This window comes from Pieris rapae, chromosome 15 (genome assembly GCF_905147795.1).
Source record: "Pieris rapae chromosome 15, ilPieRapa1.1, whole genome shotgun sequence".
NCBI lineage: Eukaryota > Metazoa > Arthropoda > Insecta > Lepidoptera > Pieridae > Pieris > Pieris rapae.
The window spans coordinates 3,381,025-3,399,818 of NC_059523.1; the positions used below are offsets into that span (position 1 = coordinate 3,381,025).

General features: G+C 31.0%; 3 protein-coding genes across 6 annotated transcripts; 1 reads left to right on the forward strand and 2 right to left on the reverse strand.

Annotated features, from left to right (window-relative positions):
• The first annotated feature begins 381 nt into the window (after nt 1-381).
• On the forward strand, nt 382-4,975 carry LOC110997940. The gene is made up of 8 exons (XM_022266331.2): nt 382-682; nt 849-2,435; nt 2,512-2,607; nt 3,338-3,436; nt 4,065-4,100; nt 4,229-4,309; nt 4,580-4,697; nt 4,871-4,975. Exons 1-8 carry the CDS (start codon nt 403-405, stop codon nt 4,905-4,907), a joined length of 2,334 nt encoding a protein of 777 aa, XP_022122023.2. The 5' UTR covers nt 382-402; the 3' UTR covers nt 4,908-4,975.
• A 2,651-nt stretch (nt 4,976-7,626) lies between these two features.
• LOC110997939 (F-box only protein 28) lies at nt 7,627-13,534 on the reverse strand. 2 transcript variants are annotated; one of them, XM_022266330.2, is made up of 9 exons: nt 13,226-13,534; nt 12,818-12,945; nt 12,214-12,334; nt 11,533-11,725; nt 10,308-10,423; nt 10,071-10,158; nt 9,282-9,371; nt 8,540-8,653; nt 7,627-8,210 (listed from the first exon to the last, which is right to left on the reverse strand). In XM_022266330.2, the coding sequence occupies exons 1-9, from the start codon at nt 13,307-13,309 to the stop codon at nt 7,948-7,950; spliced, it is 1,197 nt and encodes a 398-aa protein (XP_022122022.2). In that variant the 5' UTR covers nt 13,310-13,534; the 3' UTR covers nt 7,627-7,947. The 2 variants fall into 2 exon arrangements, with proteins under 2 accessions (XP_022122022.2, XP_022122021.2); XM_022266329.2 differs by having other exon boundaries at nt 9,267-9,371.
• A 340-nt stretch (nt 13,535-13,874) lies between these two features.
• LOC110997942 (zinc finger protein 729) lies at nt 13,875-18,440 on the reverse strand. Of its 3 annotated transcripts, none has more exons than XM_022266334.2 (3): nt 18,264-18,440; nt 17,197-17,511; nt 13,875-16,017 (listed from the first exon to the last, which is right to left on the reverse strand). In XM_022266334.2, the coding sequence occupies exons 2-3, from the start codon at nt 17,473-17,475 to the stop codon at nt 13,969-13,971; spliced, it is 2,328 nt and encodes a 775-aa protein (XP_022122026.1). In that variant the 5' UTR covers nt 17,476-17,511; nt 18,264-18,440; the 3' UTR covers nt 13,875-13,968. The 3 variants fall into 3 exon arrangements, with proteins under 3 accessions (XP_022122026.1, XP_022122027.1, XP_022122028.1); XM_022266335.2 differs by having other exon boundaries at nt 18,295-18,435; XM_022266336.2 differs by lacking the exon at nt 18,264-18,440 and having other exon boundaries at nt 17,186-17,322.
• Between the last annotated feature and the right edge of the window lie 354 nt (nt 18,441-18,794).

The following is an 18,794-nucleotide window of genomic DNA, read 5'->3' on the forward strand; positions in this document are numbered from 1 at the left end:
ATGTAAACATTGAATAGGGACAGACCTAGTTGTCGATAAAACGACCTTCCTATCCTACTTATTTTTGCATAAACCTATGCGTGTAAGTCAGACTTAGTACTTACTGAGTATTTAAGATGTTTACAAATAAATCTAACCTATATAAAGGAATTGTATCAACGGAAGGATTAGTGCGAGCCTTACGAATATTTATTACACGTCAAATCTTAGTTACGCTGTATTAAATGCGTGACAATTCACTGACGGCAAAATTACAAACGTTTTACAAACTTCGATAAAAATGCAAATATCGATAATGCTACATCACTTACATTTTTATTTACAAATAAACGTAAAACTGTGATTGCTGTACATTCCCTACATTATTCATTTATCCTCCGACGAACAAGTACAGTTCTAGTGATGTTTAAAATATCGATATTGATTAATATAATCGGCGTTATATCGGGTTCTTATTTAGAGGCTGAATCGAACTATAGAAAACCAAAGTTAGAAAGAAATAACATTGTGAATAAAGGTCTTTGGGTAAGAAATGCAGAGAAAAGGCCCACAGGCGGGACGTTTATATTTAGGGCGAATTCTCTTGATGCTGACACCTTGCTGCAAGGCAACAATGACGTGTTCAGCGAAAATAGCCCGTTTATATCAAGTTATGTTGAAAGGAACAAGAGGTCGGCGTATCGTAAGTTTAATTTTTAATTTCATGGATAAAAATTATTAAATAGTTAATTACAAATACAAAATTAACAAAAAAGTAACATAACACTAATTTTAGAAATCTGAGTCTAAATGACTCCTTACGTATGGTTAAAATTGTTATTTTAATATAATTATTTATTATTTTTAAGGTAAACAGAGCCAACCTTTTAGAGAAAATATGAAAAAATGTTCGGGTGAAACGGAATGCACAACAGACGATGTTTTAATCCAATCGAATTTGATTAATAAATTAAAACCAGATTTATTTAACTATTTTCCCTATGAATTTGCTATTGTAATAAGCGATGTTCCGGCAAATTCGGATGTAAACAATGTATCAAAACGAAAAACAGAAGAACAAGCTCCAGTTAATAATCAATCGGATACAATTACGGTAGAGAATAAGACAATCAACCAGAAAAGAAGTATGTCTGATTTCTATGACTTTCAAGATGTTAAGAAAGTTGAAATAACTGAAACCTTAAATGATACTGACGACGGCAATAATAAAATAGATCGCAGTGTGTTTGATAAAGAAAAAGATATTGTTTGGCATCAAACAGCTCCTGTAAATGTGTATCAAGTTTTACCAAAAAATAAAGAAATAAAACACAAGCCTATATCGGAACGAGGCATAATGAAAGTGCTATCAATGTTAACGAAAACGTTTAAAAAGATTATGAAACAACATAATGAAATTAAAAATATACATAAGCGTTTGGAGAGCTTAAATGATGAAGTTGAGAAAAAAATTGATCATTTTAACAAAAAATTCGTAGGGATTGACAGCAAGTACGATGAGATATTAAAAGTTAATTTAGAACTAATAAAATTGGAAGAAAAGCTTCAATCTAAAGAACAATACTTCAACGACAGAGATAGAGGATTTTCTAAAAAATTATTAGATTTTGAAAATCAACAAAGAAAATTTTTGGCTCAACAAAAACAGTTTTATGGTGTACAAAAGACGATGTTAGAGGAAAATGAGAAAATTAATCTAAAGCAAAATATGATTACTAAAACCCAAAGTGAGATTTCGCAGAGACAAAACAATTTTTGGCGTTTACTAAAGAAAATGCAAATATCCAATGCAAATATTAAGTCACACGGTATGTTAAATATAGGAATTACTAAACCTTTGTTTAAAGAACAAAATAAAACTTCTATCGTTACCACAACGCAAAATGCAGTTGGTACAGAATCTGTTAAAATAAATCTACTCTCCATACCAGAAAAAACACCATTACAAAACCATGATAAACTTATACTTGACGACAAAGATAAACAAAATATAGATGACTTAATTTACAAATACTATTTCAATAATACATTCATAGATGACGTGATGAAAAATAAGATTTTAGCTAGTTTTGCTGCCGAGAAAAGAGCTATTAAAAAGAAAAATAAAAGAAATAATATAATTGATAAGAAAACTACGATTCTTTTACCAGTAGATAGCATTTCAAGTAGGGATTTGATAAATAAACACGCTCAGAGAGATAAACGATGGATTAGGTATTTAAAAGGTAATAAAGGGCGAAAAAATATACTGAGTTCCACCACGAAGGCTCCAATACAAACTACTATCTCTAGCGATTTAAAAGACTCTAAACTGAATAAATTTAATCCTTTTATCATCATGGCTACTAGTTTCTGCAATGAAATCGGCCAAAATGGAAGCACGCAAATTTTAAGTTGGTGTATAGAAAAGGCTTTAAGGCGACTCCAAGTCATGAGTAAGTAGCGAACCTTTTCTCTCTCTTGTTAGCACGTTCCTGATTCATTTTCTTATGTACTGATTTACTACTACAGATTTGAAATTTGAGGAGCAGTTGAATCTAGCTCCACAGACGAACAAAGGGGTGACAGAAGTAGACAACGCTCACGTTTTCACGACACCAAAGGAACGTAAGTTGTAATCTAAAATGTTTATGTCTCTTATGTTTTTTTTTTGTAAATAGTGTAATAAATATTCGATTTCGAGTGATAGGCCTTCTGTGCAAACATTTGTAGTGAAATATTCTTACGAGCTAGGACATAAGATATACCGAAGAGCCTCGTTGGCCTCTTCGGTTTATTAAAATTAATTAATAAGGAGTCTAATTGCAATCAAAAGTAAGTAGTATTTCTGGTGACAGTAATTAATCAGTTGTCTCAAATATTTTTAATTCACAGAATCGCACATCAAAACTGAATTGAATAAAAAATTGAACGGCATTCTTAAACTTTCTGGGCTGGTGTAGTACTGAGTAGTTGGTGTTCTATCTATATCGCATAATTCTAGATCGTTCACATCACTCCGTCCTTGTCACACATATTGAAACGTCCCTTTATGAATCGTCCTACATTAATTGGGTATTACCAGTTCTGGAACGCCTAAAAATGGCGTCCCTGACATTTGCACCAAGCACATGTTTTCAGGACTTTTCAGAGCATGGCTAGTGCTCTAAAATGAAATGAACACTTAATTTACCCTCTTGATACCCGGGGTAAATTTCAAGCTTCTGCAGTTTGTCTTGAAACGATAATAATATACAACATTTCAGCTTACTGAAATCAAGTTGAAGAGAATTCCTTTTTTAAATTAATTAACTGTCTTCGTAATAGTATAATTGATGTTTGAATAAAATATTTTTAGAATTCACCCCGTCCATAACTGCAGCGCCAGTAGAAGAAACTACTCAGCACACACAAAGTTCACTTGCAACGAAATCATCCATAGTCATGTACTTTCCTGGTGAGTGGAATTCTATGAAAATATTTTGGCATATAGAACATGAACTCAAACTTATACTGTGAAACTTCTCGCAGTAAACATTATACATATTCAAAAATGTAAAAAAAAATCCCGTTAATTTTTATTATTGTATTTAGTGAGAGTCTCCGCCTAATGACTTGAGTGTGTGAAATACATGCGATGGGTTGTTAGTGGATTTAGGCACCGTTGAATTTTGTGTCTATGTGTACATTTAACATTCGCTCGACTGGTGGCCGAAAACGTTATCGTGAGGAAACCGGCTTGCCTTAAACCCAAAAAATCGACGGCATGTGTCGGGCACAGGATACTGATCACCTACTTGCCTATAAGATTGACAAATGATCATGAAACAGATACATCTGAGGCCCGTACCTGAAAAGGTTTTAGCGCCACAAATTAAAATTAAAGTTCAAAATCATTTATTCACGTATGTAACATAATGTACACATAAGAACGTCAAAAAAAGAAATATACATTAAATGCTTCTAATTTTACATTTACCACTAGTTTTTCTCACATTTTATTATTTTAAGGAATAGGGTCTGCCTTAATCACTTTATGTAAAGTAATTTGTGACAGTTAATCTTAATACATCATATTTTTTTAGATAACGAAGAGCTGGAGTCTAATCTGAAACAATATGGTATGATTTATATTTGAACTAATTAACTTGCTAAAAAATCATAAAATATTTTTATTTCTCAAAGTCCCAATACAAATATAAAATAATATATATTCATTTTAATAGTAATGGTTAAATTTAATTCTCAGAGCTCGTACAGGACAATGAGGGAACGGTTTACTTCGACGGAAGCCTGCACTCTAGTGACATCGCACGAATTAGCCATCCTGGTAGGACATGTATATATATAATAAATAATGAAAAGTATATAAGATTAACTTCCATAATTAGTTGGTTTGTATCTCTCAACTCTTAAAATTTAATTTATTTTATATAAGGTTTGTCATTATTTAAATTACTAATCGTAATAGGTACTAGTCCTTTATAATACATATATATAAAGCTTTACTTTATTGTACAACCCATTTGGAGGTAAATAAATGTGTTTTCCATGTTTTACAAAGCAATCTGTGTTCTATTAAAACTAAACTTTCTTCTAGACGACATGGATAGCGAGGGTTTCTCAGATATAATGCCAGGCTTGGACAGCAACTCAAAAGTAGAAGTGGACCCGCGTGCCTTGGACCTGCAAGCCCTAAGGCGGGCTAACGTTAGGCGGTACGAATAGTAATATTCATTATCCAACATTCATTGAGCGCTAATCATCATAATACTCCATTCTAGTCCATTTTATTATTACTTAAGTAAATTAATAATGATTACGGATCTAAAGAACGCTATAATTTCGAAAAAAATGTAATGTAATAACTAATGTGATTTTTTTATTTCAGGATTAACGAGAGAATCATTAACATGAAAATGGTTTAAATGCTATGAAGTTATAAAACTTTGATTTCAAGAACAATATAACTACGATATAAATTATAACAATAATACATGTTGTTTTATTAAGAATTATTTTATGTCAATGCAAAGTAACAAGAAGAAATCTCTTATTAAAATAGATGCTTATTTATATATATTTAGATATAAATAAGCATTCGATGTCCAGACCCTTGGTCCGTGGGATCCTAGCGCGTTAAGGCTTTTTAGGGAATTATCAAAAAGGTTAGTCGACATCACAGGAGAACGAAGAGCTGGCAGCTACTTCGCACAAGGAATTAGTCTAGCTATTCAAAGGTGGAACGCTGCCAGTATCTCATAGCCTAAAGGGACTCCTTTTAATAATATGTTTTAATAATAAGTTATTTGTTTTGAATAAAGTATAATTTTAAATATTTAGATATTAAGTCTGTGCGGAGAACTGTTATAGAATTAAGGGCCATACCTCACCGAGCGAGCGCGCTTCGACATTATCGCCAGCATTGCCAGTCGCAAATTTTTGCTACGTAACATAACAGAGCTCAATACAAACTAGCTTGGAAGAATTAAAAATATTTAAAATGTTAACAAGATACGATTTATTTTAGGCATTTATATAAATCTTTGAAGTTTGATATTATAAGTAATATTTTTAAATATTATTAATGTCTTAGAAGTGTTGACTAAGCTAAAGTCTATATTGAGTCTTATTGACGACTCCGATTACGGCCTTTCAGCCGTAACAAGAGACGTGTATAATAATAATAATATTGTATTAAACGTTAAATGCTAGATTTAATTATGCATCTTGTCCAGCTAATGGACTATGAAATTTGTATTTAAATATATATGTATTAAGTGTCACATGAAATGCATGTATTATGAATCTGCACTAGAAAATTTAAATAAATAAAGAAATGGTAAGATGAGACTTAAGAATCTTACAAACCTACGGATCCTTAATCCATACAAATATACATATGTATGTACGTATGTACGGGATGTTTGCACCGTAACACCTACGGTAATAGCCCTACTTAGGATCAGAGTTTCAAGGAGGTAGGATTATTTCAAAAGCTATCACCAGGCAGGCTTACCACGATAATTAAGAGTTCAAAGGAGAAATCGCCACTATGAGAGCAAGCGAGTAACGTTAAAACTATTCAACATTCAAAACTTAATTTCTGCACGTGTTAAAATTTGTAACAGCAAAACAGTAAACGGCCGTGTCAGCAGTTGGTCAATGTGAAATCTGAACACATCGATAAAACGTAATTTAATGCCTAGTTGAAGTTTATATGTCAGAGAGATACATATTATACCTTCGTAATGAATCTGTGGACTGTGGCTTACATATATTAAAGGAGGTTAGGACAATAATAAACTCTTATTATAATGATATTTTATTCGCTAATAAGCATATTTCACCTATATAGACAGTTTTAGGCGGTATAATTAAGAATAACTCTACAAGGTTAAACATTCATCAGCCGACTACACAAAATATGTCAAGCCGTTAGAATACTAAACTTTAGTATACAATTTTTATATGTCGCTTCATTACTTCAAAATAATAATTACAATAAACAGAATTTCTTAAATAAGTATAAAGCTATACTTCATAATAAAGTAATACATGCTTTTTTCATTAACAGTCAATATTGTTTTTCTATTAGTTATCCTATATGGGGCAATATATGGACAAAATTATCTACAATGTTAGTGATTATATCCGTTTCTTTAATGACTTTTATATTAAAAGTCCATAGTACGAATGGATTATAAACAAGTCACTCATACGTTCTTATGCCATTCCAACTTTCATTGAATTTCAGTTCAAACGAGGGAGTAATTTTTTAATATATATAATATTTATATAAACAATTGTTGTTTCTTTAAATCTTAATTGAGATTAAATTCCACATTCAAAACGTAGAATGAACTGATTGATTTTATGCAATTATTTCGAATTAATTGTTTTAGCGAAAACCTTAGATTATAAGGCTTAGCTGGAAAATTAACCAAACTTTTCCAAACACATTTGGTTAATGACAAAGTTTTGATGATTTGGAACTTAAAGGCTATGTGTTAATTATATTTTTTAATTATAATCTTTGATGACTCAGAAGTTCTTCGTGGTGGCTAATAGAAATGAGCAGTGGCTGGCAAATTGGTTGGGCATAGACAATAACCATCTGCGAAATACTAAGTGATACCGTGTATATGAAGATACCTTTAAATCATGGCTATTGAGATGAGTGATGACAGAGATATATACAGTTCTATCTTTAGTTCACGTCTAATGATTTTCACAGATACCAGAGAGACAAAACCTGTTCAAACAGCGGAGGGGAACTATTATAAATTCGGTTCGGCATTGGCGAAAATTAGTATTGGGAAATGTCTCAAGAACCTCCTGCCCATTTTACCCTTCCAAAAGAAGTTTTTTAGTATATAAATATATTATTACAATATATATAAAACAATCATACTACGGTCAAAGATGTATACCAATTAATTTAAGATTATTTTATATCTTGAGCAAGTATGGCACAATAGTGGAAAAATTATGTATCAAGTACCAAATTCAAGTATTTAATACACTAATCATAGCTTAATAATTTTTAGAGGGAATAAAATAATTATCATAAACGATCTGTTATTCGAATCATATTTTATAGATTTCGTTTCTCGTTTACATATTTTTAATACGAAACCAGTAAATAAATAAAGAGATAAAGACAACCAGGCTTTTTTATATTTAGCTTTTTTATTGTTATAACTGATAGAACATACATTAATTAACTAGTAATACCTATATTCAATGTATATGTCCATCTAAAACGATTAAACTTTGCAAAAGTATTGCAAAGCGTTTCGATTGCACAAATAAAAACGATCAAAACCGATTTTAATAATCGTTCTTTTTTCGAATTTTCTTTAAATAATCTATAATAAGAATCTATTTGTAACTTATGAGCATAGACAAAAGCTTTTACAGACATGGCAATATACAAACACATCCACAGATAACACAAACAACAGACTATTGCAACTTTTGTTTTTTATTTTCCAAGTCTTCCGAATTTGATACACGCGGACGTTTTAGCTTTCCCTCTATAGTTTTTGACAGATTACTCAATTGTCGAATCTCATTGGTGATTCCCCGTATTTTGGCCATAGTACATTGGGTTTTTTGGCGAGGAGTCTGATTTGACGTTGAAGGTACTGGATTTGACTCCATTTCAACATCTTCAGATAAACTTGGCAATCTTATTTGAGGTTTTCGCGGCTTTATGTTTGGCAACACTGAAAATGTATACAACACAACATCAATAATGTCATTAAGAAAAATAGAAGGATATATTAAAAATGTTTTTAGCTCAACAAATAACTTTAGCAAGAAGGGTCTGATGAAATTCTGGAAATCGCATTGGCATATTTATTATCTGGACATATGCGATAGTTTGAATCCTGTGAAAAAAATATCTCTAAAATATCTTTATAACCCGACCACACATTCAAGGGTGGCTTCGGTAAATAAAATACAATTTTTGTATAAGCTAACTTTATAGTTCGATTCCCGATTCTATTTAAAACTTTACGGTTTTCCTCACATTAATACCTCCAATACATACATTTATTAGAGTTTCGTTTGTTAGTCCCAATCGGCAAAACTGACAGATCCAATTTAATCTGACTACCGAAATGACGTAGAGGAGCCACACTTTCTGAACTGTCATTCGCTGATGCTGAAATGCGTCAGATGTTTATGTTGATTTATGTTTATGTGTTGTTTGAGACTGGAGGCAAATTATTATTTGAACACATAGCAAAGCAAGCACTGTATTCAAACGTAATTTTGGCACTTGTCTTTCACGTATCTCTTCCTACTCCTAATGAAATCTAATAACATTAAAAAAATATCTTCGGTTTAGAAAAGTAATTTAAAAAATAAGTATAGTCCTAATTAAATTTATATAAGTATTTATTTACAATTCTTCCAAACCACAAACAAATAAAACAAAAACAAACACAATTTCTGTTCCACTGGGAATCGAACACAAACCTATCAAACAATAATCGAGACACAAAAGGATATTTTTTTATTATTATAGAAAAGCCAGTGCCGCTACAACGTTTTAAATCTGGGCCTTATATTTCTGTATCAGTGTCGTTTTCATTTATTTTTTAATAGACAAATAGGTGATCAGTCTTCTGTGTCTGACACTGATCATGAATTTTTTTTCAGCATATAAATGTTAAATTCACACAGAACAATCCATTGGCCGGGGTTTGAACTTAGAGCCTCAAAAAATTGCACGCCATTAGTGAATTATAATATAATTAATAGATTAAACATACTAAATATTCTGTTACCAGCAATAACAGTCCCTCCGACATTCTGGTCAGTGTGTGTGAGCTTGCTGTACTTTATATCGCATTCTTCAATCCGTTTTTTCAAGTCAGCTAAAAATATTAAATCAAATCAAGTAAGTCAAAAATATTGTAGCGTGCTGTGATCATTTGGCCAGGGGCGATCTTGGGCAAGGCTTAAGATGACCTGATTTTCAGTGAGACCATTTTGAGTGTTGATATGTAGACAATTGGACAGGCTTGAAACATGCAAATTTGCTGCATGTACTCCTTGTACAATTTGAGGAAATAAACATGCATACTGCGTCGAAAAAAGCGGAAGAAACAGATGGGAAAAGCTAGTATACTATGAATCCAGTAGCATTTAGAATCCTCTAATTTGAGAGTTGGGCGGCGGCTTCATATATCGGAGACCTCCTGACGTATTGTCCTAAACTATCTATTATAAAATAAATCAGTGGCGTTACAACCTCTTTAGGTCTTGGCCTCAGATTTCTGAATCTGTTACATAATCATTTTTAAATCTAATAGGCAAGTAGGTGATCAGCCTCCAGTGCCTGACACACGTCGTCGACTTTTTGAATCTAAGACTTGTGGGTTTCCTCACGATGTTTTTCCTTCACCGTTCGAGCAAATGTTAAATGCGCACATAGAAAGAAAATCCATTGGTGCACAGCCGGGGATCGAACCTACGACCTCAGGTAAGAGTCGCACGCTAAGAACTGTATATTTGTCTTTTGTTCTCTATAACAAAATGAAATCATTTATATTTATTGGTTTAGTCCGACTCACCCATACAAGCGTCCTGATCTCTCTGCCGCTTCTTTAAATCCCGAATGATCTTCCTTTGCCTCCAGGCAATTTGCTTGTATTCTACGATCTGTAGCAAAAACGACAAAATCAATAGTTTGTTCACCATATCGTTCACAGTATTTCTACATTATCCAATATTTAATTAAATCTTCTAGACAAATTAATGTTCTTTTATATACGAAATCTGCAAAAGTCCTAAATTTAAAACAATCTCACCCGTTTATAAAACTTTTTGTACTGCGCCGCTATATTTAAAGAGAGTTTCGCGCTCAATACAGAACGACGGCGCAAATCCAACATCTCTTGGCGAAGTGCTAATGGCAGTAAGGCAGCTGAAATTAATTGCAGTTTTATGAATTGCATTATGACTGACAAATATGTACATCGACACACTCTATATCGTTTTCACCACTACATAGAATTTACTCTATGAATTTCCAAGCTAGTACGTATGGCCAAATTAATTAAAAAATCACCTTAAAACTTTTGTAACACTGCAAAAAAAAAAGAAAGGTTTTCTTCAAAAAAACAGACAGTTTGCTTCCCATACCAGTAGTGTGACTTTATTATATTATTGACGCACCAATAAAATAAATTTATTTAAACTAGTTGTGTCAGATTATGAGCCTTATTTGAATTCTCTTGTTAAATCAATGTAATCAAAACATAAGGGCTAAGCAAACTTGAAGCAAATGTATTTCATACAAAATAGAACTCTCAGATCGATTTTAAAAAATTACAAGCGATTATATAATAATACTAGTGACCCGCCCCAGTGCTGATGAAAAGCAGGTTTTTATTATGAATTGTTATTTCCGTCGCTGGAAAGCTCCGATAATATACGCGTTCGATCGCTGCTAAATAAGCTGTAATGGGCTGTATAGATCTATATTAAATGAACTATGTATTCAAGTTATTTAATTGGTTAAGGATTAATGCTGTATTGGTTAAAATCACTTTGAAAATTAGCCATTATTTGTCGTAAAAAGTAAATGACAAAAAAAGTTATTGTAGGTTATCCATAAGAGATAGATATATACCATCACGGACTTTTCTGTAGACCTTTTCAATGTATACAATACTAAGTACATTATTTAAATAAAACTCGTAGGGTTCAGCCTGCGTTTGCAATGTAAGCGGAAAAAATGTAATTATTTACGACATCACATTAGAAACCTCAAAAATAACAGTACTTCTCCACTATTTAATGGATGTTATTACTTATTATACATATAAACCTTCCTCTTGAATCACTCTATCTATTAAAAAAAACCGCATTAAAATCCGTTGCGTAGTTTCAAAGATTTAAGCATACAAAGGGACATACGGACAGAGAAAGCGACTTCGTTTTATACTATGTAGTGATAGTGATATGAAGGATTCTATTATTTAATATTTTTTTATATTCAATATTAAATTGGATATAAAATACGTGATTTACCCTGAGATGGCCTGGGTTCTGGAATGGGGACTGCCTTGTGTAGCTTTTTACGTAAGTCAGGCGATACTTTATCATCAAAATGCTCGATAGCCATACTAGAAATATCTCGCAACTCTTGTAACACTTCATGCGCACGAGGTGGAGTTTTCGATGTCTCAACTAAACTGAGAACACGACGAATTTCGTCTATCACCTGCAAATCATATTTGCGTCTTTACAATTGTCACCAAAGTTGATCATCATAGGATTTATTCAAGTGTATAAGAGATAAGAGATGCAGGGATTGATTTTAAGTGATTATATAACAATTCAATTAATGCAAGAATAATATAAAATGTAAACTACATTTAATAAGTAAGGTAAGTCTAAAGATTGCAGATTTAGTATGAAATGATTTTTTTTTATTTAAAAAATTGTGAAGATGCACATTATTTTCTTTTTTCAACATATTATTTTCATAATTATGATTCTTTTTCCTATTTTTTTTTTAATATTTTGTTTCAGATAGACATCAATTATAATAAACTTTTTCAACAAATTACATTACTTACTAAATCCTAAGATGAAATATGTATTTCAGACTTATAAGTGTATTAGATGAACAAACAGCCATTGAGGTACTAAAATTAATACTAGTGAAAAGTATAGCATCAAGAAATCTTTTGATTACCCATTTCTTACCTTTCCTGGTATAAAGCAGCAAATACCACAATCCATAAATTTTGAATAAGTCATGTTCAGCATAGATATTCTTGTTTCAATTGATGTCAAAATATCACAGTGCCTGGCCAAAGGATGATATCTAAAAGCGGTAATAATATTGTAGTAATATACTTGCAAAGGTGAGGACCAAATAAAACAAATATATGTTGTATATTGTTGATGTTTCCATATTTTATTTGTTATTATTTAAACTACTGTATTTTGCATCTATAGCATAAGATTATGTATGATTCATAAAAAAAACTGACACTTTTGAAATCGCTTTGATTGAAATACCAACAGAAATAATATAATATGCTGTTTGTACAAAGATTAAAACTTATTTAAACTTTATACATTTTCACATAAACATATAAATTACAGAGATGTCTTGCCACAAACTTGACATGATAACATAAAGGAAGATGGTTAAGCAACTTGGTATTAGCCTAGGAACAAATTGATTTTACATACGTACATGTTTTATTTTAATTAATTTGATAAAAATCTTAGTGTTTTATCAATAAAACCTGTAATTAAAGATGTTTTTAAAAGTAGTCAATAAGTGTGTGTTATGGCAAACCTGCGCTCAGATTCTCTACGAGGTAGTTGTGCTTTTACACCTTTTAAGGCTAACGCATGTCGCCGCTCTATCATGAGGAATCCACGATTTAACATTCTCATGCATATGTCATTGAAACCTTTGGACACCTGGAAAACAGTCACCTACAGTTAATTTTTCTTTTCTTTTATTTAATTGATGACCAACTTTAGAAGATGAATTCATTTTATTATATGTAAACTACGTTTATATTTTGGAGTAAAGAAAAGTTGAAGTTATGTTAAACAATACATCCTAAATTTTTTTATTTATCCGATATACAGTAAAAATAAATATGCTCTAACAAATGATGTTAGATCAGACAAATCAGCGAATAATAGGGAATATTATTGTTGTAACTATAAATAAGACACACAAATGTCCGCTTACCATTCTGTACTTAGAAACTTCATCGTACGATAAATATGTTAATATTTTTTCTACCACAACGACAGGCAGACTTAAAAAATCCATTATGCCACACAATAAATACGGAAGAAAACAAGGAATTGAGCAGTGCTTATTTGTCACGTAATGAAGGAGACACTATGACTCTAAATATACAGCGATGTAAAATTTTTGCTGATGTATTAAGAGTTTTCCCGATGTTTCTCGGGTTTTCTTAGTTTCTACTTTTATTGAGTTTTGCCGTTGATCGTTGTTATCTATTTTTCCATATCTCATTCTTTTCTACATAAAGGTTTGCCCTATGATAAAAAAGGACAAAACACATTATGCATAGAGGTACATATGTATCCACAGATATTTTGCGTGTACAGAAAATATTATAAATTATGACGAGTTCTGTCAGATGTTATAGATAAAATCCATATTTGACGAAAGAAGCTGTCATTCTAGTCTGTGTCTGTGATTGTACATAACAAATTATAATCAATAATTTTAATAATTAATAGCTAATTTTGTACTTTACAAAAATTCTGTAGAATTTTTTTATTTTTTTTTTCAACCTTTTAAAATTTACTGATTACTGAAATTGCTGGAAACCAGACTAAATAAACGTTAAAATTAAAAAAATATATAAAACACCAATTTTTTTTAATAATATAAAATATTTTAACGTAACTACACAAATAACAGAGTGCATATAATATTATGCAGTGCATATAATATGATCATGAAGGCAGATCACAGTGCTTTTTTTTAACGTGAAAACGAAGTGACGTATTGTACTTGGTAGCAAATGGGCAGACCTCACACTTAAATCTCTTTTCTGTGGAATGTTTATATTTATGTTGAACTAATGCTGCTGGTAACACGGTAGCATAATCACATTGATCACATGCATAACGTTTCTTTCCAGTTACATGTGCTTCTTCATGATACTTTAAAATATATTTATTCATTGTTTGAAAAGGGCACTGTGTACATTGAAGTTTTACGCCTTGATCAATGTGTTTTTTCTTATGTTTCTCCATTGCATCTTCATAAAATGTTTTATATTTGCAGTTTTCAAAACTACAATTAATTGTTGTTGCATTTTTGTGTCTCAGCAAATGTTGGGTCATACTCGCCCTATTGTTTGAAGAGAAATCACAATACCTGCATTGTACTGTTGTATCATTATGTGATTTGATGTGCTTTGCTAATTCATTATCTGGCACCAATTCTCCACAAAGTTGACATTGTGTTTCCTTAGCCACATAATGATTTTGTTCATAATGTAATTTTAATTGATCCCAATTGGGATAAAATTCTGGGCATTTTGTACACTGGTATTTTGTTGGTATATCAACTTCTTCTTTTTTTATAACAACATCACTGGATTCCTTTCCAACATCAGAGTCTAATTCGTTTTTTACTACAACATCTGAATCATTTATTTCATTTGTTTTATGTACTTCACTACAATGTCGTCTAAGTTCTAATTCATTTGAAAATGTAGCAGCACAATGTTCACATATTTGTAAATCACTAGCAGGTTTATCGTTATGATGCTTCATAAGTATATGTCGTGTATAAGTTTCTTTTGACTTTAACACTTTTTTACAAAATTGACATGTATAGGATACTTTTAAATGTTCTCGTAAAAAGTGAGGTTTTAATTGTCTCTTGGTATGAAAAGCTGCATTACATAAGTGACAAATAACTGTCTTCGGTTTAGCGATTTCATGTGCGCAACGTAGATGTTTGCCTAATCCACTTTGCGATGCAAAAATAAGCCCACAAACTGGACACTCTCTTGCAATCTTAGCATGCGTGTGGCCTAAGTAAGCCTCATGTGTCTCAAATTGTCGTCTACAGATATCACAATATGTCACCTTGTCATGTTTTCTACGCACATGTCTTTTTAGGCTCTCAATTTTATCATAAGATAAATTGCATATTTTACATTTCAAACGAAAATCTTCTTTCATAGCATTGTGCTTTCTTCGCATATGCAATTTCAAATAAGTTAATGTTGAAAACACCAACGGACATTCAGTGCAACAAAGTTCACCTGTTTCTGTATTTTTTATGTTACCCATAATATCACTATTTAGCTTGCAATTAGAATCATCATCACTTTTTCTATGCTTTCTATGTACATGTCTTGCATAAGTTTCACGTTTATTATAAACCATTGGACAAAATGGACAATTGAAATATCGATCTTCTACTTTTATGATTCCGGAATGCTTTCTTCTTATGTGCACAATCAAACTTCTATGTTTTTCATACGTAAGACCACACTCCTTGCAAACATGTTTAAAAGATTCTTTAAAAGAACCATGTTTTCTCCGCATATGCATACGTAATCTACCCATACCTTTAAAAACTAATGCACAAATTTCACATGTCCTTTCCTCTCCGTCATCTTGTGTTGAATTTGGTCCATGTTTTCTTTTAATATGAGCAACAAGACTATTTTTTGTTTCATATGACATACTACAATAATCGCATATGTGTTTGAAAGATCTTCGATATACCTTATGTTTTCTTCTCTGGTGCATTCTTAAAGTTTTAGGTGATTGAAAGACTAGATGGCACACCTTGCAAACATAATTAGGAGCCATATCTGAGTTATCTGGTATTTCAATGGCTGGTTTATCATTAATAATATTTTGAAAAGTGAGTAGCACAGCCTCTTTTTCGTTTCGATCTTGTCCAAGTTTAACAAATGGTTCAGGCTGTCCATCATCACTACATGGTCCTTCAACCATAAGACCATTATCATTTGCAAACTGAAACACAAAAATAAGCAACTATTTATTTTAGTGTAAATTACACTGTATATTAAAATATATATATATTAGTCTTTAAAAATTGTATATAATGTATATATTTTCCTAAGAGTAATATTATATAGCATTTTTTTTTTGTAAATATATATTATATTATACCACAATTATTATGCTATATAAATCAGAATTAGTTTAGTTGAGTGGTTTTGGCGTTTTCGTATAAAGAGCAAGAGCTGGTGGCTATTCAGTAAAGGGGAAGTTTATTTAAGCCAAAAACAAGATGGACACCGTACTTGGTGTGGCTTGTGAATATCAGCTCAAGCAGCAAATCGGAAACATGTGTCTCAGTCTGTCAGATGTATATTATGGCAGGATTAAGCTCAAACAAACTTTGATCAGCTACTTAGGGCGCTGATAGTAGGAGGCAGTAGTTGGTGACCCATTTTTAAATTTTTCGAACTTTGGCCTGCTACACTATGGTATTGTAAATTTGGTATCTTGCGCTGAAACGTTGATAGGTGGAAAAACTATTCCTCATAATTATGTGGACCAAAAACTTGGGATGCTTTTATGTGGCAATTTTTTTTTCCAATATACGGAACGCCCTTTTCGACCAGCTAAACGAAAGGAATAATATAGCTTTTAACGAAAATCTCAGAGAGGCATCAAGCAATCGATTCGATAGAAGAGATGTGGAACGAGATATTGTTTTCCTATTAGCAGATACACAATTTTTCAGGGTGTATGTAACTGAAATAAAAATGTCTCCAGCTTTCCGAACCGCGTGTTGCGTACTGAATAGCACACTTTGAGCCTCTACATCAGAAGTTAACTGAGAGCGAAAAGCGTATGACTTGGTTTTTGAAAGCATTTCTAAAAAAAATTGCCTTTTGATTCTTAGGGAATTTAATTGGGTTTTCAACATTGTGAGCAACATACGGCCCAGGGCAATGCGCACCTATATATAATATAGGTGCTAAAAATACAAAATGTTTTAACTTCTCACAAGTTTGCCATTTCAACATTCTGTCCCTCGTATAGCAGAAGTGACCTTTGCCTTAATAATTTGCAGGCCTAATGTTGCCTGGTGCACCATACTTCACCTAGTATAATTATATTGATACAAGAATTCAAAATACTTTATTTATTTTGAGAAATTACTACTAACTTTTAACTTACATCATTGAAGTCTAGCTCTACTTCAATATTTTCAACTTTAATAGAAACTTCTGGATCTAACGCAGAATCAGATGTAGGATCAAATACAGTTACTGTGGGAAGTTTAACCTTTTCCTCAATGTCTTTAAAAGGATCTTCTATATTCTTTTTCTTTTTTTTCTTTTTTGGTTTGATTTCATAGGACATAGGCTCTTCTGGCAAGAATGATGTAGGATCTTTTCTTTCATAATTTTTTCCTTTTTTCTTAATGTCTAAAGTATTTTCTTCTATTTTAGACATTTCTACAATTTCAACTTATCTACAATTTATAATTTCCTGAAAGTAAACATAATTTTGATAATAAAAAACATAATACATTAAATATATTTTTAATATAAACTGACCTTATAAATAAGTTACTAATACAATATGTAGTGTTAATACTTATAACTTGAATATTATCAGAACAAGTACATAATTAGCTTATATTTTAATTAATACTTTATTAATGATATAACAAATAAAAATTATGGTGACTTCTTTGAAAGATCTCTAAATATTAGTATAAAATAAGATTATGAATATTAAAAGAAAAATACTTATTTCAATGGCAATATATTTTAATATGTATACATATTTTCTAACAGTTGATTAAAGTACATTTTTTTCACTATTTTATTATAATTTTCATTAAAATAATATATTTAAACAATACAATAATAGTTGTGTATAATAAATACTCTGCAATATTATTTTTTATATTTTAAAAGTTAAATATTATAAGAGTATTAATTAAATTTGTGTAAATTTAGTAGGATTGAGACTGTTGTTCATAAAATAATGACAAATACGTTTTTAAACTACGTACTAATTACGAATTAAAATACCAATAAAAATATATAAAACAATAATGTATGTGAAACTCAGATTTTGATTTATAATAATCAACAAGGTTATGTACTGAAGTTAAAATACACGTCACAATATTATCATCGTCGCAAAACTTGGCCTGCTTATACTTCTATAACCTTAGTTTGCAATTAGTTTCCTCGTTTACATTAAGCATTGTACATAAACCTAATAGATACCTGAATTTCAATCCATTTATATTTGTATTACCTAATTTTTATTAATCTTCCTTTTTACTTTCATAACTTCTTACACTGTATTCTGCAAAATCGTAAAAAGATTCTAACTGTAAGCAAGCAAATATTATTATAATTATCAAATTATGGTGTGCTGAAGATAATAAGTTATTATTTCATAGATTATTGACAAGTGTGATTATGACATTATCAAAAGTCAATTACGTCATATGATTTTAGAGTTAAGACAGTTCAGTCTTAATGTTCAAACATAGAAACATAGAAAATCAATGCAAAAATGGCCAGAAAATTAATACATCTATTGTAACTACATGCCTTATTCCGTCTATTAATTTATAAGAAGTGGTAAATTTAATGGGAGCTTACCATATTTCATGCTGTTTTTTTATATAAATCTAATTTTTCATCATCAAATGAAAAAACAAATTATAAATAAAATAGACTCGGCTTTAAAAGTTGAAACTTGCATAAATTAATAAAATAAAGTAGCTTAGCTGTTACTAATTACTATAC

What these genes read in the sequence shown, in the direction of transcription:
- LOC110997940 (XM_022266331.2), top strand. Translation starts at nt 403, where the DNA reads ATGTTTAAAATATCGATATTGATTAATATAATCGGCGTTATATCGGGT. An exon ending in GTCTAATCTGAAACAATATG is followed by an intron (nt 4,101 to 4,228) that starts GTATGATTTATA and finishes TTTAATTCTCAG; the next exon opens with AGCTCGTACAGGACAATGAG. An exon ending in AGGCGGGCTAACGTTAGGCG is followed by an intron (nt 4,698 to 4,870) that starts GTACGAATAGTA and finishes TTTTTATTTCAG; the next exon opens with GATTAACGAGAGAATCATTA.
- LOC110997939 (XM_022266329.2), bottom strand. Translation starts at nt 13,309, where the DNA reads ATGGATTTTTTAAGTCTGCCTGTCGTTGTGGTAGAAAAAATATTAACA. An exon ending in AAGTTTCTAAGTACAGAATG is followed by an intron (nt 12,946 to 13,225) that starts GTAAGCGGACAT and finishes ACTGTTTTCCAG; the next exon opens with GTGTCCAAAGGTTTCAATGA. An exon ending in AGATCAGGACGCTTGTATGG is followed by an intron (nt 9,372 to 10,070) that starts GTGAGTCGGACT and finishes TAATATTTTTAG; the next exon opens with CTGACTTGAAAAAACGGATT.
- LOC110997942 (XM_022266334.2), bottom strand. Translation starts at nt 17,475, where the DNA reads ATGTCTAAAATAGAAGAAAATACTTTAGACATTAAGAAAAAAGGAAAA. An exon ending in TAGAGCTAGACTTCAATGAT is followed by an intron (nt 16,018 to 17,196) that starts GTAAGTTAAAAG and finishes TTTGTGTTTCAG; the next exon opens with TTTGCAAATGATAATGGTCT.